At 40.0% G+C, this 27969-nt stretch overlaps 1 protein-coding gene across 1 annotated transcript in view; it reads left to right on the plus strand.

Moving 5' to 3' along the window:
- The first annotated feature begins 277 nt into the window (after positions 1-277).
- DCC (DCC netrin 1 receptor) overlaps positions 278-27969 on the plus strand; it is a 978992-nt gene continuing 951300 nt past the window's right edge. The window contains 1 exon segment of the mRNA XM_075066875.1: positions 278-685. Within this exon segment, the coding sequence (XP_074922976.1) occupies positions 595-685 (91 nt within the window). The 5' untranslated portion in view covers positions 278-594.

Here is a 27969-nt window from a genome sequence, read left to right on the forward strand (position 1 = left end):
CGGTTGGTTTCTCTCCACTCTCCACGTTTTCCCTTCCAGCCCTCCACTTCTTCGGATCAATGGATGTTACAGCTCTAACTCCCATCTCACATACTGCTGGTGGACAGCTCCAGTAACAAGTGAGAGCTTTACATCCCCCTTCTTTTTCTCCCACACCAACATCTGCCAAGAAGGAAAAAACCCACACGCTTTCCCTTTTGTATTCTTTTGATTTTTTTTTCATTTTTTATAAATACATGTGTATATATATAGTACTTTGCCCAGCTGTGGAAATGGAGCAACCCCCAATCTTTTGATGCACCCTGGTTCGCTTTTTTGCAGTATTTTTCCATGTACGGTTTTCCAGCAGTGGGAGCACCGTTCCCCACCTTTCCCCCTTTTCCTTGAGTTAGTTTCCTAATATCATCTGGAGGCTTGGCGGCTCTTGAACTGAATATAACTTTTTTCCCTCCACATCCCCCAACTCCCCCTTTGCTGAGCCTTGTCAGTGGGGACTGGAGAAAAAAAAAACAGAAGAGGAGGAGGCAGAAGGGGCTGTGTGTGTGTTTGTTGCTGGTGCTCAGGACCCAAATCTCTGTAGGTGCGTGTTGAAATATGGAGAATAGTCTTGGATGTGTTTGGGTACCAAAGCTGGCTTTTCTACTCTTCGGATTTTCTCTGATCAGCCTGAATCTTCAAGTCACTGGTAAGTGATCGCTGCCTTATTTGTCTTTCGCACTCCATGGAGAAGGGTGAATTTTGCAAAACCCTAAGGAATGTGCCTGTCTCTTTTATGTTATCAGACTTGCCCCCTCTTTTGATTTTGTTGTTGTTGTGGATCGGTGTAGGCTTTTGCAGGTAGTTGACAGAGATCTGGAAAGGAGTGAGACGAAATCTGGTTTAGAAGCACCCTGAGCAGCCTTTGAAAAAGGAAGACCAACTGAAAGGAAAGAAACCCATAAAAATAAAGGAGAAATGTGGGAGGAGGTGGTGATAGCGTGTGTGTGTGTGTGTGTATACACACTGGTTTGTATTCTCTTTTGCATCTGACCACTGTTGCAATTGGATTTATTTGCCTGTGGCTTTTTTTTTATATATTTTTTTTTTGGATCTTCAGGCTGAGATGGGAACTATAGATTTATTTATATTTTTCAGATGGCAGGGGAAGGGTAAATGATGAAAAGCAAAATTTTAGTTTGCAAGATGGAAAATGTAGTTATTTGCAGAGCATCTCCAAACTCCATTTGATTGATATTCTTTGGGGCTGCCTCTCTCTCTTTGCACTTGGCAGGCACATTTTCTGATTAAAAATGGCAAAACTGGTGTGTGTCTTGAATTAGGATAGAGAAGGAAAGAGGGGGTATTGATACTGTGATGCTCAGGAGCTGTCTGTGTTGGAGGCAGAGAAAAGCTGGGAATTAGAGATTTAAAAATAAATAAATCAGGAATTGGAGTATTACCGAGAAGTGTTAGGAACTAAGAAAGTGCAGCTTCAATTTGTAGGTGACTGTATGTGTGTCTCTGTGTATGTGTGTGTGGAGAATGTATGTGGGAAAATATTATTCTCCAGTGATCATTTTTTCTCCAGAAGAAAATGAGCTGTGTTTCATTAGGAGCAATCTTAGAAGGAGAGAGGCATGAAAAGCAAAAATAAATAAAATAAACACACACAAATTGCTTCCACACCAGCTGCTGCTGAACAATAGAAACCGATATCACCCCTCCCTCCACACACACACACAAATGCTACTAAAGCAGCTTTTTTTGTGGTGGGGAAAGTGCTGCATATGAAAGCATTTGCAAAAAGATCTTTACCCTACACTAGTATCATTCAGAATATCAGCTGTATGCAAATAGAAATGCCGTAAATTGTTCATATAGATGATGCTTCCTTTAAAAAATATTTATATATATATATATTTGTATATATATATGTTATGTTTGGCTTGTTTTGGAGAGCTAGTAAGTGAATTGGGAAGATGCTTCTGTTAAATACAAGAAGGTTCATTGTGTGTGTCTGTGTCCCTCAGCAATGTCCTCTGCAATTACTTGCATGGAAGGTGGGATTTGGCAATCAGAGCAGGATAATAGGTATTTCTCTTGAATTTCCACCTTAAAGGCTGGTAGATGGGAGACATGTCAGTGATCCTCCTTCTGGAATCATGATTGACTTGCAGACTTCTTTGCGGGCATATGGCGAGTTGGGGTCGTGTGTGCGTGCGAGAGAGGAAGGGAGTGAGGATACACACTGCCTTAATGATGGGGTGGGGGGAATGATGTCTGATATTATGCAGAAAACTCATTACAGGAGCAGGTTGTTTCCTAGCTGTACATTGTGGTTGTGCATTTCGCTCTCTATGTATAATGTGTATTTATTGCATTGCGTTTTGGAGGCATGCATCTCTGTGTTGTATCAAGTTCCCTGATCTGTCCTTTGCAAGCTAGAATTGTGCAAAGTTTTCCCTATGGTTAGCCTCCAGATTCTTCCTGAGATTGTTGTTTTGAGTCCTCTTTTCACAATATCTGGATTCGACTGACAAAAGAAAAGAGAAGAAATCCTGCGTCTTTAAGGAAATGTTGTTAAGTGGCTTTGGCCTTTGCTAATTAATCTCTGAGTTTCCACTACTCTTCTTAGTAGCTATTTTCTCTGTTCAGAAACCTAGCAGGGGACTGATAGTGAAGAAAGCATAATTCACTCTATGAAAGGACCAGTAGGAGGTGCCCTTAATAAGGCCAAGTAGCTGGTTTGCTGTTTGGCAAAATTCCCATTCGGCAGGGCATTTAAAGACTTTGTTGACTCGTAACAAAGGGCTTATAGAGATGCAACACAATGGGACTGTATCCTTTCACGCTTTCTAACTAAACCCCAAAGCTGGTTTGGAGATGTAAGAATTTGTTAAAAACTTTAATAACAAAGAGCAGCGTTGCACAGTGTCAACATATGAGGCTGAATATGCTACTTTTGTGCCTGAATGAAGTCATTCAAGTCCTTTCCATTCACACTTCCATTGTCTGTAAGATGCAAAACGTTATGTGATAGGCGATCAAAAGTAAAATCCAAGAAAGAACGGTTCTTTTCCTTGCACAAAATATGAATGCACAGAGGCATATGTTACTGACCAAGAATTGATGGGCAATGTTCACTGTTTTGGAAAAAGAACAGGAAAAGACATTATTAATTAGAACCAGATCTCTGACTATTTAGGACTTAATGCTGGAAAGTAATCACATACATGATACTATATAGTTTGCTTGCCACTCATAATTAAGTAAATGCAAACTACTCTTTTGTTTGGAAGGGGAAACAAAAACCAACATGATTATTCATTACTTTACTCCCACATCTGGGTATGCTGTTTAACATGGTACAACATGTCAGAACCTTGCGGTGCTTGGGCAATATGGCAATCCCTGTCTCTGTGAGTGGTGCAGTATAAATCGACAGTGACTTGTCACAACATCCATTTCACACGCAGCACAGTTGCCCTCTGTGTTATGATGCGTGGGTTATACGAATGTGTTAGGTTAGGCGTAGGGCATATGGTTACATATTCTTAAAAGTTATGATGGTTATGATTTGAGGGCAAGCATTTCAATCTATATATTTACAGCTTTGTCTTTTTATAATTACTTGATTTATGTGTACACAAACACTATTTGCCTTCTGTTTCTCTTTTTACTTTCTTTCCCCACCTCCCAGTTTGTGCAGAATTAAGGCCAAATCCTGCTCTCAGTTACATGTGCATAAATCTGGACTAATTCTTTCAATGTGTCTCCAGATCTGAAATCAGAATTTCATCCTCTTTATATTTCTTATTCCTGAATTCCCCTCCAACGTACTTCCCAGCACATAACACAGCACCAGCTGTCTATTCTGGAATCCGAGCCATGACGGTGCCACCTCGATATATACAGCCATACTAGTCAGACTTAAACCAAGTCTTCTGGAGTGAGTGACTCCAAATACCCACTTGAGGTCCCTATGGAGTTTTGTCTGAGTAAGACCTGCATAATTGGGTCATCAGTTTAAGACAAGCGCTAGTACACTGACAGAGTAGTCTGAATTTCCCAATGGGTCCTTTCAGGGGTGGCTCTGTTTTTTGCTGCCCCAAGCGCGGCAGTCAGGCAGCTTTCGGTGGCCTTTCTGCGGGAGGTCCGCTGCTCACGCGGATTTGGCGGCAGTTCTGTGGGTGATATATCGGTCCTGTGCCTTCAGCGTATCCACTGCTGAATTACTGCCAAAGCCGTGAGACCGGCGGACCTCCTGCAGAAATGCCCCCGAAGGTTCCCTGGCTGCCGCCCTCGTGATGACCGGCACGCCGCCCTCCACGGCTTGCTGCCACAGGCACATGCTTGCTGCACTGATGCTTGGAGCTGCCCCTGAGTCCTTCCGCCCTCTGCCACCACACCAGCATCTTTTCCCTCTGCTAGGCGAATATCTAGTTTTGTATCACCAGTCCTGCCTCATGAACTGATCAGCATTAGATTTGTGCAGTGTGCATGTGATATGCCACTGTATTCTCTTTGACTTCACTTTGCAAAGTTGCTTGTCATTTGGGTTGCGCTTTTCCCTAATCTCCAAGATATGTATATGCAGGTGTGTGTATTCTTTATGCTGCCCAGTCTGGTTCCTTATAGTGCATAAGTGGCATTTTATGAATTCCCTCAGTGATATGCTGCCTTTAATAAAATGTTTTCTCTTTGATGATCTTTCAGAGTAACTCCTCACAGTCTTACAATGCACTTACTTTCATCTGCACATACTTTAGAGACCCACCATTGAATCTCTGGCTCTTATTTTCTGCCTAGTAAAAAAGAAGTTATAAAATCAAAATAGTTTTCTATGTGGCTGTTTGTACAGCAAATGCAGCTACAAGGATACAGTTTCTAAACTGATTTTGCAACTGTACTTCTAATGGAAGAGATCCTTGTGAAGGAGATCACTAAATTAATGTGTTTACTACCATACCGTAAGAAGTTTGTTCCATCGCAGTACTTCAGAAACTTGCTAGACTGAGGTGTCCCTGATTTTCCTCTTACACTAATCTTAAACCAGTGTGACTGTGTTGGCTTCAGTGGAGTTACTCCTGATTTATGATGATGCAAATAAGTGGAGAATCTGTCTTTATACACTGGTAACTAAGGGTCTTAATTACACCAGTGTAAATAGGAGTAATTTCATTTACATCAGCAGAGTAACTCCATATTTACAAGAGCAAAACTTGTAGGAGAATTTGACCGTCAAATGCAGATTATATTTTCCTGTTTATAACTTCATTTCTGATTGAAATGCAGAATTGTTATAGACTGATCCTATGCATATAATCTCCCTTTGTTGTAGTATAAATAGAAGTAAATTTCTGAAATTTTGGCTTTGCCTGTGTAAAATGAATAATGACAACATTCCACAGAGGCCTTCAAGACTAATTATCTAAAGACAGAATTTCACAAGGTTCTGTTAAAATAATCCCTAGGGTGAATCATTGACTTACATTTTATATCTCTACTGCAATCCAAGGTAAACATATTAGGCCTGATTCTGATTTCAGCTATACCACAGTTATAGTAATGTATCTTCACTGACTTCAGTGGAGTTGCTCCTGATTTGAACCAGTGTGAGATCTGCATATGTAGGGTTCCATATTGCAAGTTGTTGAATGCCTTCTACGTTCATTGAGTCAGCACCTGACAGAAAGCATGTCACCTCTCTGAAGTCTGGGCTCTTATTGCTACACTTTGAATAAAATGGGTAAATTATTGACTTTGTCATTTTGGGAAGCTTTGCACACCCCAAATTCAGATTTGCACAAGCAACCTCTTTGATTTGTGTATGCATGACAGATATTCTGGGTGCACAAAAATGAGGTGTCATTATCCCTACTCCTCAAGCCCAGGGGACAGAATGTTGAGTGCAGATTTCAAGGTTGGGTTGAGGCCATAATATTATGCAGATTTTAGCAGCAGAATGATTGTACTATATTGTACCAGACCTCCTGTCAAATATTTTTCACTCCCATCTTAAAGATTTCCTTCTCAAATGTTATGAGCATTTGTGGAGATGTCCCAAGTTGCTATTGGTTTTGATCCTTATGAAATAACAATTCGTGTGTTCACTGCATATGCACCCACTCTCTTCCTTGCTTTCCATAAAGTTTGCTGTCTTTTTTAGCACTCTGATGATAAGCAACTGTAATTGCTAACTAATGCTCAGAATGCTTGATGCTTGTGTATCCTAGTTTAATGTTGGTAGAATGTCTTTGTCTCAAACATTAAAGAGATTCATTCCTTTGGGTCTGCCATATAGAATCCTTTAAGGAAAGCTATCAAATTAGCTTTATTCTATGAACGGCAATGGCTGAAAGTTATAAAGAGTAGTTTGTGATTTCTGATTATCAATACACTAATAAAGCAGAGTATATTTTTCTTCAAAGATAATACAATGGATAACTGACCTTTCAAAATTGTTTGTTTTAAACAGTGTTTGTCAATTTTAGATTTGATGTGAAAGTCTACAGCTATATTGGGATAATGTAAGAATGTCTCATTTGATAGTTTATAGATATCCTCATGGTAAAGGAAACTGCAGGTACAGAGAGACTTGAAAAAATGCACAATTACATATCTGTTTCAGTCTCCATTGATGGCAATCATTTACCAGCAGTAATACCAATACGTACTGTAATTTTATAAATGCTATGAATACTCAAACTATATTGAAAACTGGTTAAGGGCCTGCCCAAAGAATTGGTAAAATACTACTTGTCAAACAGAGAAGTCCTTTAAAGAGATACTATCACCATGGAAATTAAATGTCCACCTGAAAATTTGGTTCCTACTCTTGCTACAAATATAACCTCCTAAAGCTCTTAGAAGACAAAGAGATTAAGTGGGAAAACTGCTGTTTTTCTGCGTTTTACTGAAGGAGTTTCCCATCAAATCTGAGGAGATCAAAGACCAATTTTAGGCTGGCATCCCATCCACAGATGAAGACAATTTTAGATGAATGTGCACTGCTTTAAGCCTCAAACAACTCTCTATATGTAAACTCTTGGAATCTTTCAGTCTGAGGTGACAGAGGTACCACCCTTGGATCTTGTCTTGGGCTAAGAGCTCCCAGGTGTTGAGGTCAACACTGCAAGATTGGAGGTTGCAGTCAGTGGCGTAGCCAGGTTTTCAGTGTAGGGGAAGCAAACATAAAAAAGGTGCCCTCCCTTGGCTACTCCTCTGACCAGGCCCCCCGACTGGACCCCTCCCCACTCACCTTCCGTCCTGTGCCGCGGCCTGTCCCTGGACTGCTCCCAGCACTCAGTGCGCTCCATGCGGGGCTCACCAGCCAGGTGGCCTTAAAAGCACAGGGGCCCTTTCGCCTCCCCCTGATTTAGCAAGGAGGGGAGGTGGGGAGTGCTTGGCCACCAAGCCTAGAGCTGAAGAGCCGGCCCCCTCGCTCCTCCGGCCGCATCTGCCGCCCCCGCATGGCTCCTTCGAACGTGCTGTTGCTTTTTAACACTAAGCCATAGTGGGTTTAGGCACTTTACTGGTTTGCCAAAGTCTCCTCGTACACCTCCGGCCGTGCTACTGGCAGCGCCGGCCAGCAGGCGCTGCTTCCGTGCCTGCTGCCCTGAGGGGAAGTGGCTGCTTCCACTGAACCCTGCTAGCTATGCTACTGGTTGCAGTGAAGAGTGTCTTCATAGCGTTTTCTTGGTCTGCCCCTAAAATGGGTTCCAGTCTGCAGTTCTCCACAAAAGATGGTTTTCAGTATTTTACTGTCAGACCACATGGCCACATCGCCTCAACCATGCTCTCACTATAAAAGCATCATTGCACGTGATGTTGCAGCACCCAAGGACCTCAGTATTTGGAATAAAATCTTGCCATTTAATTCCCACTATCCACCACAGACATCATAAGTTTTATGTGGCATTGATAACTAGTCCATGTATTTCAGCCATACAAGAGGGTTGTGATGGTAATGGCATGTCAAAGATCAACTTTTGTTTGCAGTCTAACACTGTGTTTGTTCCAGAGATGTTGCTAAAGTTTTCCAAAGGGATTGTTGGCCGCACCAATGCACTTTGTAATGTCATTGTCAGTCACTGCATCTCATGAAATGACACTGCCTAGGTAGCAAAATTTGTCAATGATCTTGAGTGGTGCATCATTAATCGACACAACTAGAGTAGCTGCAGTATTTCCCAAGGCTAGATCATGATTTCAGTCTTCCTTAGACTGATCATTAAGCCAAAATGATTTGCTGCACATGCAAAGCAGTCAAACAACTGAAAGCCCCTGATATTATGGATCAATAAAGCACAATCATCAGCAAACAGTCTGTGAAAAATTGTCTTCATCACATGTCTTTACATGCAAGAGAGGCAGGTTCAAGACCACTCCATCCATGGGGTACTACGTAGAAATGACACAATCAGTACTATTGTACATTTTGTAGATAGTCTTTTTCACTGTTTTGTTGATCTGCTGGCAACCTGTTTCAAGCATTAGTACTATATGGAAACCTCATTTTCAAACCGTGCCTGCAGGGAGAGCTCACATAGAATCACAGAAGTGTAGGAGTGGAAGGGACATCAATAGGTCCTGTTCCCTGCACTCAAGGCAGGACTACATAATAACTAGACCATTCCTGACAGGTGTTTGTCTGACCTGTTCTTAAACACATCCAACAAAGGAGATTCCACAACCTCTTGAGGCAATTTGTTTAATTGCTTAACTACACTGACAGTTAGGAAGTTTTTTGTACTCGCTTCTTTCCTCTCCCTGCACCATCCCAGTTCAGAAATACTAAAGCTGAAATTGAAAAGGCAGCAATAATCAGGCAAACAGACATGTATGCCGAGAGAATGAGGAGGTAGATGGATGGATCTGATAGAGGACCGTTGTGAACATCTGCTGGGAAGCAGAAAAAACCCTTGTAACCCTTTCTAAAGGTGTGTTTTTAAGTGTAAAGTTTCAGGAACATCACGTATTTTCTAAGGACCTGATCCAAATCCCACTGAAATCAATGGAAACACTCCTTTTGCCTTCAGTGGACTTTTGGATCAACTGAGCACTGGCTGATGAGACTATTGAGATTGGAACCAACTGCTGTTGTACCTTCCTTTTTTTGATTGTTCAGGTTCATGATGGACTCCTGGCTCAACTTATTGCTGGACTTGAGGCCTTGGATAATACCAAGTGCAATATTGGAGGTCAGACTAGATGATCATAGTGGTTCTTTCTGGCCTTAGAATCTATGAATTGCTTTAACATCTGCTCCACCCTCTCTTGGAGTTCTATATGCTGAACTTCCAGGAAGTTAGACTTACTGAATTAATACTTCCCAATATCCTCTACTATGATCTTACAACTGGAAGCTTGGGAGAAGTGTACAATAAACACATGGGAACACACTTCAAAATGTCATAATCACTAAAATACCTGCTTTATGCTCTCAATTTCCCAGACAGTTAAAGTAACCAGTGACAAATGAAAACAATCAGGAATGTAATTGTTTTTAATATGAATACAGACGAGGATTACTTGTCATCTAGGATTTCTGGTCATGAATTATAGAAGATGTCCAAAGTCCCAGGTACCCTGCGAACAGAAAATATTGGCTACACACTGCAGTTGCTGCTGTCAAGTGTAATAATATACCCTGTAGAATAAATAGGAGATCACTATGAATTGTCAGGCTTTAATTCTACCATTGGGTTCTGGAAATGAGTTGAACTGAAGGTAAAACTCATCTGACCAGAAGAGTCCTAAAATGGAAATATAGTCTCAATTCATTTTTAAAATTTTTTTTACATAATACATTGTTCCATAGTCCTGTACATGCCTATCAATACCTGAAGGGTTCAGATACTATGGTGGAATGATATATGGATGGGATGTATGGGTAGCTAATTTCTATGCTTCCAGGTAGTACTTGCTTGCTGCTTTTCTCTCCTCCTCCTTCTCCTCCTCAAACTACATTAGCTCCCATTGCTGCTTCCTGTTCCCCAAACTTCTTGATGTCTTCTATTATAGCTACCCTTCCAACTCTGGGTTAATCTCCACCAGAGTAGTTTTGCCCACTGCTCCACTAGCTTTGGTTACACTGCCACCACAGTGGCTATTTGATGGAATGGATGGATGGAATAAAGTGATTTTCTTAGACAAAAGACAAGGAGAACAGAGAGAAGCTATGGCATGGTAAATTGGTTTGAAGCTAATTTTGCTTTCTCTACCTGGTGTTTTGATATAGTAGAGGACGATACATTCTGAAAAAAAAAAATACTGGTATGTTGGCTTTGTCGCCTTTCCCTGACTGGTTATGGATATGAGAGCTGAGTCTTAAATCTCCAAGGGAAAATGCTCAGGGCCAAATCCTGGTTCGGGTTGTTCATGCCTGAAAAGCTGAAGCCAACAGGGGAACCCCGAATCACAATTTATCTGTCCAATTCTATGCCCAGTTCTGGTTTCCCAGCAAACCTACAGATAATTAGATGAAGAAATTCATCCATTTTAATGCCAGAAGGGACCTTTAGGTAATTTAGTCTGATCTTCTGTATAACATGGGACATAGTATTGCACTCAATTACACCTATACTGAGTCCAGTAACTTGCCTGATTAAAGCATCTCTTCCAAAAAGGTATCCAGTCTTGATCTGAAAACCTCAAGAGATGGAGAATCCACCACTTGGTAGTTTGTTCCAATGGTTATTCACCCTCACTAGTGATTTATTTTTTTGGCCTTATATTTAATCTGAATTTGTTTGACTGTGTCTCCACCCATTGGTTCTTGTTACATCTTTCTCTGCTGAATTAAAAAGCCCTGGTATTTTCTTCATATAAAGGTATACACCATGATAAGTCACCACTCAATGTTCTTTTGGGTAAGGTAAACAAATTGACCATAGAGGCACTGATAGTCTGTGTTTGCAGCCTCAGCTGTCCCATTCCATGTCATTTATGCAGCTACTGTCAGGAATATTCTGTGTGAGACAAGGGAGGGTGACCATGAGAACAGCCAATAATTAGTCCCATAAATATTCTTTCAGGGGCTCAGTCCAACATTTTCCTATTGACGTTGTTTTCGTCTTTGAATATGTTTTAAGGTATAAGATAAAAGAAAAGTATCTGAAAGCCGAAATGGTTTAGCAAATCTCAGGAATCTCTCTGCTAGGGATGTCTGAAGGCCTATGACTATATTAACTATCTGACTGCTAAACTGGTAGGCATTTCCACCTGGCTATACAGCTCCAGAAAGCAGTCCAGGAGATGTTGCAGTCCAGGGCAAGGTCGATTGATATAATTATATAAAGCGCGTCTTTCTAGGGGAAGGATTTCCAAAAGCATTGTAATTTTTTTTTTTTAAAAAAAAAGTTGCTTCCTTATGAGTTGAACAGACATCTAAGGAAGTAGTGGGGTACTTGCGGGATACCTGCAGGCATACCAAGCGAAGTTAGGTACTTTAGTCCCCAGCCATGCCTACTTAAAAGTGCTGATTTGGTGCTCAGTTCACATGCTGACCTCCTTCTTCTTTGAGGTTCTCTCGGATCCTGTCCCTCTTACTAGCTGAAGACTGAAAAGCATTGAAAAACTGCTCTTTGGGGGTTCTGTCTAGAATATCCACGCTTTTCCTCTTTATTACATGGAGTGTGGGGGGGAGTATTTTAAAGAACTCTTTGGGGCTCAGTCTATATACTCTTCTTTTTCTCTTTGCTGCCTCTCTCATGCTCAGGAAAAATGGCACTTAAAAGTGCCCCCTGAGCTTTTCCCCTCCTTCCCTCTCTCAGATTCTCCGAAGCCAATGACACATCACAGAACATCTTCAGAATGATACCCTGATGCAGTGACTTGGTTCTGAACTTTACCTTTGTATTACTCAAGCACTGTGGGCTCTTGTACAGGTTCAGGTTTTGTTTGACATTATCTTGGTGGCAGGTGTTTTTGTAAAGCTCCTGGTGGACGGCTATAAAGCTCAGGTTTTTTTAAGAGCATTTTTTTTATTATTATGAGTCTCGTGGAGAAATGTTTGTGTGAGCTCACCAAGGAAACCCTTGGGCTTTGTAGTGTGTGTGAAAGTAGGTTGGAATTATATGACATTTCTCAGTAGTTTGTTTGCTGGGATGTGTGGGTGTCTTCCCCCGATTGATCAAATTTTGTAATTTTCATAGTCATTTGTAAATTTCACAGTATCTTTCACACAGTATTCCTGTTATCCAAAGTAAAAATCAGTTTATGCTGGCTCACCTCCTTTTGTATACTGTGTATGCTTCTGAAATAGCACTTGGGGAAGGAGACTTCCCTAACTCCCTATCCCTTATTCACCACAGATTCACCTCTTTTGCTTTAAGAACTGAAACCTCCAAAACAGTTCACTGCTCACAAGATTGAAAAGCTTCATCTGAATCAATGAAGAACATCTTGTTATACACCTGAAAGTATTTTAAGGCCTTAGGTTTTAGACTTTGTTTTAGAAAAAGGAGGTTGGGGAAATTTTTGGTGAAAGAAAACTTTTTTCAGATAAATTAAACATTTTAATGTAGTGCTGGAAACACAAAATGAACACGATTATCATATAATATAAGAATATCAGTGTGAAACTGGCTATTTTCACTTCTGTTTCTAATCAGTCTCAATTTTCTGCTTAGGATGAGTGAAATGTAAAATTAACATTATGGTCTATGTAGCTTTTTGCAGTAATTGAAAGATGTCATTTTGTGGCCACCTATAAATGAGAGTTTCCTTGCCTGCTACAGGGACAACTATGAGGCAGCTTCTATTTTATAGTTCAAAAATACCCCTCAACTGGCTCAAATGTGGGAAGCAATATTTAACAGAGTTGCAAATGAAGGAGACCAAAAATCATTCATGTGAGAAACTTTAAAGTGCTGTAGAAGTCATCCCATTAGTACAAATTATTCCTTCTATAAAACACAATTTAATGATTCTTTCTCATGTAAATAACTTTTGGGAATAAAAGAGAGGGGGAGACCAAATTTTGGAACTAAAACAAGTGATGTCTCATGGAACAATAGATACATTTGAGTATCTTCAGTTCTGATGCAGAATGTTACATTCTGACTCTCTATGCGTTCTCTCTCTTTCTCTGGGGATCATATAGCCTGAAAAGCGTTGGGGAACGTGACATAAAACAAAACAGCTGTACTTCCACACTGTTCCAGCAGCTTTTCTAAGCTCTACGTATTAAAGAGTAAATTAATTTTTTTTAAAAAAAATCTGTCCATGTTAATGATCTAGAAGTTATAATGGCAGAGAAAATGATTCACTTAATATCTGGGGCCAGATACACAGCTGATGTAAATCTTCATTGACATAAATGGAGTTACACCAGTTTAGACCAGCTAATTTTTATCGGAACAATAAGCTTTCAATGCAGTTTGCTGATGATGATTTTGCATGTTCCACATCATAACATAGATATTAACTCTTTCTTCACAACCACAGTAGACTAGTCAGACTTTGCTAAAGCAGCTGTACTGATATTAAAAGTGTTATCAACATCACTGCTGAGGCTATTCTAGCATCAGTAACACAATCAGGTTTTCATCTTTGTGCAGGGAATTTGTTGAGACCTGGTATTATATTATTAAAGTATTAGTTATATCTTGATTTGGGCATAATTGAATTGTATCATATTAATAAAACACAATTAAAATCAATGGAATATGATACCGCTGTGAGGATGTGGGCACTTGTGGTTGTTTATAATGCTCTACCAACAGTTCACATGAACAAAAGCATGGATTGTTTTAAAATGAGCAAATTTTCCAGGACTGATGGAGTTTTTTTTCCTGCTTAAATGTGTATGCGGGCAAACAGCCACCCCAATCCCTTGGCACAGTTGCTTTGTTTTGGATTGTCTTTGTGAATCAAGAGTGAAATATTTTTAATCTCTAACAGGCAGTGAAATAATGCTGGGTTTTATACTCTTTCTCAAGCTTAAGCCCCATTTAATGCAAATTCTCCAAGTATTGCAGAGTGAGGCCAGGAATTGAGAATGAAAAGGTAAGAGTCCAATGTGCGGTGAGCTGTGTCCGTTAAACATGCAGTGCTTTAGCCATATTGTCCATTCCTTCCCAGATCTGAACCTCAGAGTTCAGAAAATGAGAAACTAGCATGAATCCTCTAAGCTTAATTACCAGCTTAGATCTGATAGCACTGCCACCACCCAAAAATATAGTGTTTTGGGACACTCTGATCTCCCCAACCTTCCCTGGGGACCCCAAGAACCCAAATCCCTTAGGTTCTTAAAACAGGGAGAAATAAACCATTCCCCCTTCTTTCCCCCTCCCAGACTTTCCCTCCCTGGGCTACCCTGAGAGACTACTGATCCAAACTCTTTTAAATCACTATACAGAGAAGCATGTCCCTTCCCTTCCACAAAGAGGCAAACAGATTCAAGGAAAACAGAGAGAGATTCCACCTCTCCCCCACCAGTCCTGGTGAGTTTAAACCCAATCCCCTGGGATTAAACAAGGGAAACAAAGAAAAAAATCAATCAGGTTCTCTAAAAAGAAACTTTTAATAAAAGAAAGGAAAAGTAAAGAATTATCTCTGTAACTTCAAGATGTAAATATTACAGGGTCTTAAAGGTAACCAGCCAGATCCACATTTGAAATAGAGACAACTAAAAAAAAAGACTAAAATCACCTGTTCTTACTTACTATTTGAACAGAAACTTAGAGAGCCTGTAGTAATGTCTGGTCTCTCTCAGACCCCCAAGAGAAGAACACACAACGGACAAAGAACCCATACAAAAACTTCCCTCCACCTAAATTTAAAAGTATCTTGTCTCCTGATTGGTCCTCTGGTCAGGTGTTTGGTTCCTTGTTTGTTAACCCTTTACAGGTAAAAGAGACATTAACCCTTAACAATCTGTTTATGACAAATGCAAATTCTCAAAGTATTGCAGAGTGAGGCCATGAATTGAGAATGAAAAGGTAGAGTCCAATGTGCGGTGAGCTGTGTCTGTTAAACATGCAGTGCTTTAGCCATATTGTCCAGCTATTTTTACCATCAGCTCTCATAGTAGATCCTTAGAATGGGAGATGCAGCTGTTAAACATAGCTATAAAACTAACTAGCATCACAAAGTGCATTGAAACTGTGAGTCTTGGGATAATAAGTTCAAATCCTAACAGAAAAACTGGAGTGGAATCTAAAATAGAAGGATCATAGTGCTATACTCCCAGGTCTGTGCTGCGCCAGCAATGTTGTTCTTATTGATGAAATCCAACATTGTCCCTCAGGGAAGTAAAAAGAAAGCTATAGATTCTTTGCTGGTTATTTCATTCACTACTCATCAGAGGTGGACACCAACAAGCAATGGTGGCACAGAGGCCTCCGACTGTAACAGTAGTGCAAAGGAAAGATACTGCTGTGAAAATGCAGGATAAACAAGATTATCTGTCACTATGAGCTACGAGACTTAGAGAATTGTAATGCTGGGAGTCTGTTATAGCAAAAGCATGGTCAAAGTTGTACCATTCATTATTTCTAAAGCAGTGCTCCTCACTGTTTTTAATGGGAAATGCTGATTAAAAATCAAGAGTGATTTGGTCCCATATTACTAAAGAATTCTCAAACTATGGATAAGTGGAACAACCTTGGTGTAATTCAAATGGCCTTTACATTTGATGGGTATTTAGTGTATTTTCTTGTTCATTTTGCGAAAGTCTGCCTCTGTAAACGAATTCTGTGTGTGTTCATTAATATGCCAACTAATTGATAGGCACTATTTAGTTTTGATTATTTCTGACATTTTCTCTCTTGTCAAAAATGGCAGTGGATTACTTTGTGCTGTGTACAATGCCCTCTATCAGTAAATTCCTGTATGATATGCAAATGTGATGTGTCAGAAGTAAATAAACCTTTTATGTGGGGTTGGCCAGGGTCACCGCTTGACTGAGAAACTCCCAAACACCCAGTTGCTGTGAGAAGTGAGGCTGATGTTTCAGTTGGTGGCATTTTTCTCAAAGATAAAACTGAATCAATGCTGCAGGTCATAGAGACATAGAGGTTAAGGGCAGAAAGAACCACCAGATCATCTGGTATCACAGTGCACCAACACCACTAGGCATCCACACACTAAACCCAACAACCAAAATGAGATCAAAATGTCATAGCCCTGAGGAAACTAAACTATTATGAGCCACAGGCAGAGAATAGGAGGGACCAAGGGGCACTAGTGCCCAAAACCCTGCAGCAGCCGAGAATTAAGTGAGATATACTCGGATGATTCTGGCAAGTGACCCACATGATCCTGGCAAGCAACAGTGGGCCACAGTGTTTCTGAAACGTAAAACCAAAATACTAACCACTTGTGGTTTATTAATGATTCCACGTCTCTTTTCCATGAGCAGGGGTGTTACTACTTGTGTCTTGGCCATATTCCAACTTGGTTAATTGCATTCTGCTTCCCTAATTTTCCCTTTCATTTTTTCAATCAGATAAATTATTTTACACTTCCTTTCCTAATCTGCTGTGCAGTGGACTGTTACACTTCTCCTACCTTCCACTCCAGAGGCAGCTCCATTTTAGTCATGGGACAACTCCACTGTGATGTCAGTGGTGAGACTATGCTTAATGTTAAGTCAGTATGAAAATCTTTACAGAATTGGGGATTCAGCTGGTAAAACACTTTCCCTTTAGAAGAAAAGTGCTATACAAATGTAATGTGTTACTATTATAAAAACTAATTCTACCAATACTGCTACAACCCAAATGAACATGTGAGTTAGCTCACCAATACATAAAACTTAAAAGATAGTTCCACAAAAGTACAAATAAGGATTTATCCTCTCTTCATTTATCCCCAGCTAGCTGGATTTTGTTACTCATATTACCTAAACATGTGTTGCTTCACATATAGGAGGAATGTAGCACATAAGAGTATTAGTGGATAATTGTCTCCACAAAAATCCTAGGAATGGGACTTCCATAAGGGAGTAATTGGTCTTTTCAAGTTATGTAAGAATATCAGGTGAACCTTCTCCTGAAGTCATTTGAAGACATCTTTCACAAACTATTATGCTGAAGAAAAAAATGTTCTTGCTTTCGGTCCATTGGTCTTTGAATGGTAAGTGGAAAAACACTCCCTTGTAGCTAAAAGCCTTCCCCTCTCCCCCTGCTTTCTGTCATCACTGCAGATAATTTTCTTTACATTCTCTGCCCTAGTGAACTCAGGAGCAGATGGAGAACGCCCCTCTATTCATATGAGCTATCACAGGTGACTTAACCACATTACCTCTAGTGTCACCAGTCTCTTCATTATACACCTTTTGGGCAGATGCACAGCAACCCCACACAGAAAATTAATGACAGCAGAAAGCAAAAGGAAAATAAGAAAATCAGGAGCATATGTACCTTGGCTCCATACTCTGTATTGCAGGAATGTCCACATTTTTCCCACCAGAGGGCTTCATTGCCAACTTTCTAGCAACATAAGGGCTACAACTAATGAGACAGCCCATTCTTCTCTTTCCTGATATTGCAACGTATGGCTTTGTAGGCTTTTTTGTTCTGTTGTTTTGTTGTGAACTCAAGCTGCAGGCTCGTTGTGGCAGAAAGTCCACTTGAACAGAGGAGTGGGGAGAGTGAGACAATGGAACGTTAAATAAAATATATTTTAAATGTAATAGGTGAGAAACATGTTAGTAGATATAGTTAATGAGACTGATCCAAAGCCCATTGAAGTCAATGAAAGACTGATCATTGAGTTCAGTGGTCTTTGGATCAGTCCTAGTTACTGTAAGTTCTGAACGAAGTGAGCAGATTTCATGTCCTTGGTTTCTTGGAGTTTAATTTGGTGTGTATCTTCAAATATGTAATAAAGCCACCTCTAATCTCTGGGGAAGGAAATTGATGGGCTCCCCAATGGTATGAGAGCATCTGGTTCCTTATCCTTTCTGTGTCCCAGTCACTAGAGGGTGACATCATTCAGTTAGCATATTACAGGTACTCTGTCTTGTCTTAGTGTGCTACAGGTATAAGAAAGATTTTCCCTTCCCCACTCTTAGCATTTTAATGTCACAGTAAACACCTAATTGTCTTTGTCACTTTGTGGGACAAATGCACATTTGGAAGTTGGCACTCACTCAGACGAAAGGCTCCTTAGCATACTGCACAGGTAGATACATGGTTATTGCCCACACTCTGAAACCCCATATCACTGTTAAAAGCAGCAAAGAGTCCTGTGGCACCTTATAGACTAACAGACATATTGGAGCATGAGTTTTTGTGGGTGACTACCCACTTCATGTGATGCATGCAACAAAGTGGGTAGTCACCCACGAAAGCTCATGCTCCAATACGACTGTTAGTCCACAGGACTCTTTGCTGCTTTTACAGACCCAGACTAACATGGCTACCCCTCTGATACTGTTAAAATAGTTTCCTGTATTTCAGTAATTATTTGTTTAACTTAAAGCCCAAGCAGAATAGTGTCAGACCTGTTCCTCTCTGTTACACTAGTCTGAATCTGGCATAACTCCATTGACTTCAGTCGCATTATATTAACCAGGTATTATGCTGATGTAAGTGAGAATCATGGAATCTTGGCAGTAAGTGCTTTAATTTACTGGACGAAAATCATGCTATAATTTGCATCCTTCAGTATGAGCCTGCAAATCCCTCTAAAGTCTGTGGGTTAAATTCTGCCTTCTGTTATAATTAGTGATTTCAGTGGCAGTTGCACATGTGTGAATGAGAGTAAAATATAGTCCTATGTATATTCACCGCTTAACAGAAAGAGGGAGAGTTTGGTAGACTGGTAGTAAGGAAAACAATAGTAGCAACCTAAAATGCTGGAAGTGCAATTAACTCTGATAGAAAAATTACAGCTAAACACCGCGGTAGTAATTATTTCCCATCTTCTAAAGTGATATGTAACATTTGAACAAACAAGCTGGATGGATTTAGCTTTAACAGCAGATTTAGCTATTATTGGTAGGGACAAAATAGTCTTAATATTATTTGGGTTTCTGAGACCCAGAAATTTGCTGCCAGATTAAGCACATCCCAGCAATCATTTGCCACTGTGTTGTGATGCTGTTTTCATAACCTAAAATAATAACGTGCACTGTAAGTCATGTATATAGCAATTTCTTTTCCCCTTATAGTATTAGGAGATTTCATATAGTTTTGATCTATAGTGTAAATTAGGCCAACAAAGTGCTGTGCTATGTCATCATTAAAAGAAGAGACTGTAATAATGAAACTATGTAACGTAGTGTTGCAGGGTTGTTTTTTTAATTATGAACATTCAGTGCTGTTTCCATACTTCTGCTTAAATTGGCATTGAGCAACATATTGTCAATTAATCCATATGTCCACTTTCTCTTAAAGAAATGATGTTTCATTGAAAAAAAAATATATCTGTGATCAGTGCACCATTTGTTAAATAATCACTTTTTAAATAGAAATTTAGTGACTCCTTCTATCAAGTATAATAGTTATTGCTATTTGGGATCATGGTTTTGAAGAGAACATGTATTTCTAACATTTACTAGATTATATCAAAAGTGGGATTTAATTTAGTGCCAACTCTCACTCTCTTGGATTTTCCCACTTTTGCCTCCAAAAAAGACAAACAGGGAATTTAACATGAGGAATGAATGTGCTTGTAACAAATGATTGAAAGTAAATCAAAATTGCTGTGCAGTGAAATTTGGTGAAGTATGACTTTTAAAGCCTTTGCAAAACCCCAAACTTAACCAAATGTCTTTAGAAGTTTGAAAAAGTTTTATTAACTTTGATTAGTATTAGGATTTGTTTTCCTTTGTTTTAATTTTCTTCCGGGTATCTGCACTTCCAGGTGTCAGCAGAAGTTAACTTGCTTATTAGCCAGGGAAAAGGCTGTTTTTGTGGTATTCCCTATCTGGCCAAAGCCAGGAAACATTGCCAATGTCTTAAGAAAACCTGTATACAGTGTCAGTCCCAGGATATTAGAGACACAAGGTGGGTGAGGTAATATCTTTTACTGAACCAACTTCTTTTGCTGAGAAAGACGAGCTTTTGAGCTTACACAGATCTCTTGTATTCTAAGGTTTCCAATGGTTCAGAGGACTTTAAATAAATATAGGAAAAAGTAGACTGATATTAGATTCTATACGCCTGATTCTTTTCCCATGCTAGTGTGAATCAGCAGTGACTTAATTGAAGGTGATGGAGTTGCAACAATGCAAAACTGTTATCAGAAGAAAGGTAGGTGCTTGAGGGCTAAATTTTGCATTCAGTTACACTGATGCAAACACAGTCACTCCAATGGTTTCTGCTTAAGTTGAACACTTAAGAAACAGAACCTGTCCCTAAGGCTCTATAGGCTGCCATAGAGACATCAAGCTCTCTCTAGCAAGAATTTATTCCATTTGATTGGATTTGTTTCCAGCTGAGTTTTTCAAGAAACTGGAATAATTTTTATATATCTGTCTTTTGTGAAACAGTTGGCTTGATATGTGCAGAGATGGTAAATGTGAAGATGGAGAAGGGAAATATTGATTTGCAATGCATTAAAGTTGAGTTTCCTACATATATTTTTGATGGTTCTGATGGAAACGTTTACCCTGCAAGAATGTTTGGGGCAGTTGGATTTCAGTATTCCCCAGTTTGAAATTTGTGATTCTTCATTTTAGTAGGTGTTTAATTTATGTGAGCAATCTAGTTAAAATTGTATCCGACAGTGAAAATGAAATCAATTTAATATGAAAGTCCCAAAGCACTGTACCTTCACGATAAGTGCTATAAGCAAGTAACTGCTGTTGCAACAGACTTCCATTGTCTTTTTGTCTAGGTATGCACACGTGGGGACAGACCATCATAAGCGTTTGGGCCAGATTTTCAAGGGCTCAGCAGTCACTTTTGTGGACAGATTTTTCAAAAGGGTTCAGCACCCATTAGCTCTCATTGTGACACTTACAGGCAGTTTTTCCAAAGAGTTCACCCCACCGGGGTCTGATCGCGTTTGAAAATCTGGCCAATTATTTTTGTGCACGAGTGAGTACTGGGCTCTATTGAAAATCTGGCCTGTAGTATAAGAGGGATATCATCAACCTGAAATGGAGTAATTCAAAACTAAAAAGGGGTCTTCCTGCCCGTTTATCTGATGTTACAGCTGTGTTCTCCTGTTTTAAAAATGTTTCTCTCCTCTGTTGCTCTGTGAAGGACCCAAACTTCTCTACCTCATGGGGTGTTGCGAGGATAACTATAGTAAAGATCACGAGGTGCTCAGATATCAGAGTAATGTACAAAATAAAACCAGTTCCTCCTTTCGTTTTTTCCACTGTACTATATCATTTCTTTCTTTCCCTACCAACAGCGGAGCTCGTTCCCCTGAGCTGCTTTCTAATGTTGTGTGAGGAACACAGGACTATATCTGGCTGTGCTGACTTAGGTGTTAGGGGCTTCATTTGCTGTTGTAGGAAAAGAACACAACACCCTGAAAACAGGTCTTGTAATATAAAACACGTCCCCCCTAGTCCATGATCAAATTGAAAGCTTGCTTTATGTTCTGCTCTCTTCAGGACAAATCCAGGGCCTAGGCACAAAGCCCTGCATAAACAACTTTTTTCAAGGGAACCTGAGCACAGAGCTTAAAGACCAGAAGATGTGGCAGTAGTTGCAATCCCTCTACCTAGTGGGGTTGCTGAACATGTGTAGTGAGGAAATCAGGCCCTGATTCAACAGTCCATCCCTAAGCACGTGCTTAACTTTAGGCATGTATTTAAGATTCTTTGACTTCAAGGACGCTGAAGCAAGTGCTTGAAGTTAAGTATGTGCTTGAGTGCTTTGTTGGATACAGATGGACTTGGGCACATGAGTAAATCTTTTGGTGAATTAGGGCCTGAATGTCTGTCCCACCAATCCTGAACTCTGTGTTGTGCTGCTGTGGAGAGTGTCGCTAGGAGTACAGTTGTACAACATGCAGGGGATACACGGTCCTGCTGCATGCATGGCTTTTCTGTACTCTGTCAGCAGCTGCTCAGTGGAACTGACATATCATCAATGTATTTAGTACCTTCTTGGGATTTGGAAGCTCATGTTGAACTCTGCATTTAGCCAGGTTTAATGTAACCCACATGCCTCCTGGGCGTGGTGGTCTCTCCCGTCTAGTGGCAGCAAGGTCACTTAGAGATTACTGAGTCCATGACAGCCTTAGCTAAGGGCCATGTGGCCTTTAGGTCATGCAGTAGAGGCTCATGCATTTAGCTCCAGAGGTCCCACCTTTGATCTTGCCTGCTGGCGACTGGGGTTTGTCAGTCTTACATTAGCTTTGTCTAATTTGTCAGATAGAAACATAACCAAACAATTATTCTCTTTCTAGGTTAGTCATTACTTTTAAATGAGCCATCTTCACCAGAGTAGAGATACATGAGATCACCGTTTTCCACTGCTCATTTCCCTTTCTCTCATGATCCCTGGGAACAAATGTAGTAGTCTCTTCCTTTACGAAGTCAAAGGGTGGGAAGACTTGAGTCAAATATCTGTTGTGACGAATGGTTTGGAAAGCATCCTCCAATTACTGGACTCAAAGCAATACAGATATTTAGAAACTTTCCAAATGCAGTCAGAACTCTTTGAAAGCCCTTCCTACAAGGACATTGTCAAGCTGAGTAAGGCCCTAATTCAGCCTGCTTCAGCATTCTTTGGGTAAAACTCATCTCCGTGCAGCTGGCCAGAGAAGGTCTGTGCACTGGCACGTAACTGGGATCTAAGTGATATTTATGCCTGTGCGTAAAGGGAAACTTCACCCTCTGTTCTAAAAAGCAAACAAACAAGAACAACTAAAACAGCATTTGGGCATTCTTGAGCCACCTTACAATAAAAATAATGCCTAGCTCTTATAAGGCACTTTTCGTCAGTAGCTCTCAAAGTGCTTTACAAAGAAGGTAAGTAGTATTATCCACATCTTACAGATAGGAAAACAAGTGTAACCCACGTATCACTCAATGTGGTGCTCTGTCCCCCTCCAGTGGTGGCTGAGCCACCTAGGGAGGTTGATGAGCTTAGTACAGCCTTGAATAACTGAATGGTTTCTTTTAGCTCAGGTAGTTGCTAGACTTATTCTTTAAAACCCAAAGGTCTTGGAGTCAATCCTTGCTACTCTTGCCCCACACAGGGGCCCTGCATTACCCAAAATGACAACCCATCTTATTTGTATTAAAGAGGAGGGGGATAAAAACAGTAAAATGTTTCAGATTCAAGCTTCCAAGCATGTTCACTATAAAACAATATTATAGAAAGGACTATGGAAAATACCTTGACAAGAGTCCTTTAAAAATGTGTTGTCTTTTGTCAAAGCGTAGTTAAAAATGTATCGGCCTTTGCACTCTCTGATCAGAAGGAACTGGTATCTTAATTACCCCCTCATGCTAGAGGATTTACTACAGATTCTACTGTGTTGTTTATGTAGTAAATTAAATACAGTCAGACCTTGTTAATCCATGTCTCATTTGGTCACCTATGCCTAGGTGATGAAAAGTTCCATATGGTAAACAATGTGAGAGTGTCCCCTGTGCATAAACTGTACCAGTGTCTTGTGTAGCCAAATAGACATGAAGTTCACATTGATTTAGATTAATCAGATTTGATGGAAACGTATCAATTGCTTATCTAGTATATCGCTTAATATACAGGAAGATTACAGGTATTCTGATAGTAAGGCCTCTCATTCTGCTGAGCGATTCAGGAAGTTTGATAGGTGAAAGGTCTTTGTTCTGTCTGCATTTCTGATGAGGGGTATGCACTGATCCAGCAATCATGGCTGACGAGGAACAGGGAATGGGCAGTCATGGTTATTCTTTTTCAATGTAAGTCCAAGAATTTTCCTAGAATTTTACCTGGGGAGTTGCAAAAGTAATTCAGCAAAGAGTCCTGTGGCACTTGTAGACTAACAGACGTATTGGAGCATGAGCTTTCACGGTTGCATCCAATGAAGTGGGTATTCACCCACGAAAGCTCGTGCTCCAATATGTCTGTTAGTCTATAAGGTGCCACAGGACTCTTTGCTGCTTTTACAGATCCAGACTAACATAGCTACCCCTCTGATACTTGAAAGTAAATCAGTAGTTAGATAGTGCCTTCACTCAGGGCTTCAGCACTTACTCTTGACAGGAACAACCACATTTTCTTCAGCATTGTACCTGTACTAGTCAGAATTCCATGTATCTCCCTTATCAAGGGCTGGAGATAGATTTATTGTCCTCTTCGGTAAGTTACCACCAAATTGAAGCCCATCCTTGAAACTAATGTGCTGAAATCAAGTACTCAAAGAGTTTAACAAGTTTGGGGAAAAATAAATCTACTTCCATGTGCACAAACTACTTATACATTTCATTTTATTAATGTATGGAGCACTTTTTTCTCCAAAACATAAAGGGTCACAGCAGTAAGCGTTCAATAATAAATATGATTATTGCTTACTGTAAAACTTCTTATTTCATAAATTCATTTTTTTTAAGGCCAGAAGAAACCATTATGGTCATCTAATCTGACCTCCTAAATACTACAGGCCACACCGAACCTCCCCCAGTAATTCCTGCATTAAGCCCCTAATGTCTTTTTGAGCTATAGCAAATCTTTTTGAAAGACATCCTTTCTTAAGTCCTTTTTACTCCATCATCCTCTTCTTCTGCCTGTCTCATTTTTATATTATGTCTTGACATAAAACTGAAAGTTCTTTAGAATAGGAATTATGCATCTTTTTCTTAATATTTGTACAATGGGACCCTGATCCTTGGATGTGGCATCTTTATACGTGTGCTTTAAAGGAAGTTTACCAGAAAGTGTAGAGAGACCACGCTTCCCGTGCAGTTGTTGATTCAGTCTTTTGGTTTTCATGGGAGGCACTGCATGCTGGGTAATAGAAACAGCAACAGTGCACAGGACAGGCTTAGTGGCAGCTTACAGCTAGAGGGTAATAGGAAGTTTTGTAAACTCAGTTCTGAATATAGTTTCTTTCGTATTAGAGGCTTCATCTCAGCAAGATGGTACAGGCACTATGATAATGATGATTATTACCATCAACACAAGTGGCACAGCAACGGGTGTTCCTGAGGAAGAGAAGATATATCTCTAGGAGAGAGAGCAAATTTTGTGTTGAGACGGATTTTTAAATTATTAAAGATCAAAAAAACCTAATAGGGCAGAATACCAGACAGAAGCAGCATAGTTCAATGGGTAGGGCACTGAATGAGGTGTCAGGAGACAGAGATTCTGTTCCTGGGTCTGCCATTCACTTTACACAAGCCGCTTCACTTTCCTTTGCCTCTGTTTCCTCATCTGTAAAATGGGTATCATGATATTTAATATTCTTTGTAAAGCATCTTGGTATCTACTGATGAAAATTGCTATATAAAAGTTAAATATTATTAAAACAGAGCCGGGAAATTATCTCAGAAGGACTGACATTAAGAGAGATACGGGGGAATGGTGGTAGAAAAATGAACCTGGGTTAGAAGAAGAAAGAATTGAGCAAGCAGGAAATTGGGGGGAAATGAATGAAGAAAACTGGATGCCAGCATGAAATGTAATAGTGAGAGTTTTATAATGAAAACACTCATAAACAGGAAACAAGCAAGGTGAGAAAAGAGAAGGAGTCTTGAGAAACAAGGCAAAATGTCTAAGTCCAAATTAGAGGTCTTGCATGGTCAGGACTACCTGAATTGGCTGATGAGTATGGAAGGTAGCACCGTGTAAATGAGCGAGATGAAAGAATGTGTATATTATAGCATTGCTAGAGCACAAGTGGACTATATATACACATGACCATATAAAATGTATGCATTGAACAAGACAAAATAACTCATGTAACTCTGTTGTTGATAATTTACCTTGCAAAAGAAACCCACAAGTTATTAATTATTGTAACATTTTCAGACCTGTCTATTGCCACTCTTTAAAAGCACATGACATTTTTTTAACTGATATGTAAAGCGCTTTCAGTCCTAGTGAATGATATAAAAGGTGCAATATGCATTTATAGAACACAATAGAATATATAACAGCTCATTGCTATTATGACACTTACCTTTGCTTGTGAGCTGACTTGGAGAGCTCATTTGTGACTTACAAATGTCACAACAGAGATAAGCCATCTGTGAACATGTGTATTTATATTCATAAAAATGGTTAATAAGCCTTTGTGGTAGCTCATATCCACACTGAACACAGTGCTGTATTTTCAAATATTCAGAACTTTATTTTCCCATAAACAAAGTGAGTCCAGTTCTGAAGCCTTAACGTTCCACCTGTGAACGTTCTCCGCTGTAGAGTGAATTCCACTGGATGACACAGAGTTCCCCTCTGCTACGGCACAGGCTCTGGTACTTGACCCTGCAAACACCTATTCACACAGGTAGTTCTAACTCACATTACATTGAAGTCAGTGGGTTTATTCTAGTGAAGAAATATTGGCAAAGTTTGGCCTATACTCTTACTGAGGGCTTTTTACTTGCAAAGTTTGACTTCTATCTTTTTTTCCAAGTTGTCACCCAGTGGAAAAGAAATGATCAGAACTTTCTTAAAGTGTAATTTTTTTCAAGCGCCAATAACTACGAACTGGTGGAAGAGATTTTACTCCAGCTTTGCTTAGAAAAAACAGTCATCTTAGATAAATTATGAAGATAAAATATGAAATGCTTCAGACAGAGGTTTATTATGGAAATTGTTTTATAGCTTTAACTGTATGTATCAAGGGCTGCCGGTGAACGTCAGTGATGGGAAAATTGGGAAGTGTGTTTATGTTAAGATTCCAAAGTAATGTCTAACAGATGTTTATCCAAACCTCTGGTGCCTAAGTCAATGTCAAGGGCCAAATAAACAGTGACAAGTTATAAATTTATGACATTAAAGACCACTAGCCCCACAGGAGAAAAGAGAAGTCAGAGTGTGCATTAATGATCGATTCCTTATTCCATTTGAATCAAAGAAAACGCCAGAATGATTGATACACATGCACAATACCCAGTAAAGGGGAGTGCCAGATTTTGCAATAGAAAGTTGGGACATCTTTCCTAGTGATATTATCACTGGTGGTTAGTGATGGGAAGGTGTGCAAGGTGGAACAGAAAAGCAGAATTTTGGCACTATGCATGTGATTTCTTTGTTGTGTAGTGGGAAGACAGCTGCGTACATTGTGTACAGTATCAGACAGTGGGCCAGATTCAGAAATTTATCAAAGGAAGGTGTAAATAACTTTCATGGAAGGAGATTTATTCTAGGAGAGGGCTGGCTGTGTGGGTAGACATTGTTCCAGCCTTCCCTCAGGGTCTCTGATACGGGGTCTATTCTCAGCAGAGTTTTTTCAGCACTTTGTCAGCAGAGATACAGAACCAGTGGATTCCCTGCCCATGTTAGCTTCATGGCCACACTGACCCCTTATGCTCCCTGGCATATGAGAACTAGTTTCTATTTTGTGCTGCCACAACTTTGTACTTCCCGCAGCAGATTTTCTGTCACCAGGGTCCCTGGGGAGGAATTGGCAGTGGATGAGAGAGAGTAGAAGTGGACTTACAGTACCTCTGTGCCCACAGGGATGAATATAACACTCTCCTCTGTGCCCTCTAGGCCTTCTGAGAAGATGTGGAAGACAGAGTGCAGTAAAAATGGAAAAGGAACGATATAATATATGCATCATGCAGCTTAAGATACTGAATGACGGTGAAGAATGGGCTGTGTTGGCTTAGTGTGGATGGGAGGGATGGATTCACTGCACCTGTGCAGATAATGATTTAAAAATTAGGGTAATAAATGAAACATTTTAAAACCATGTACTGTTTTGTTTGGTTGACTGGGTATAACCTAAAGGCAGCATCTCTACCTAAGGGTATGTCTACACTACAGGATTATTCCGATTTTACATAAACCGGTTTTGTAAAACAGATTGTATAAAGTCGAGTGCACGTGGCCACACTAAGCACATTAATTCGGTGGTGTGCATCCATGGTCCGAGGCTAGCGTCGATTTCCCGAGCGTTGCACTGTGGGTA

This window comes from Chelonoidis abingdonii, chromosome 6 (genome assembly GCF_003597395.2).
Source record: "Chelonoidis abingdonii isolate Lonesome George chromosome 6, CheloAbing_2.0, whole genome shotgun sequence".
In the NCBI taxonomy this organism is placed as follows: domain Eukaryota; kingdom Metazoa; phylum Chordata; order Testudines; family Testudinidae; genus Chelonoidis; species Chelonoidis abingdonii.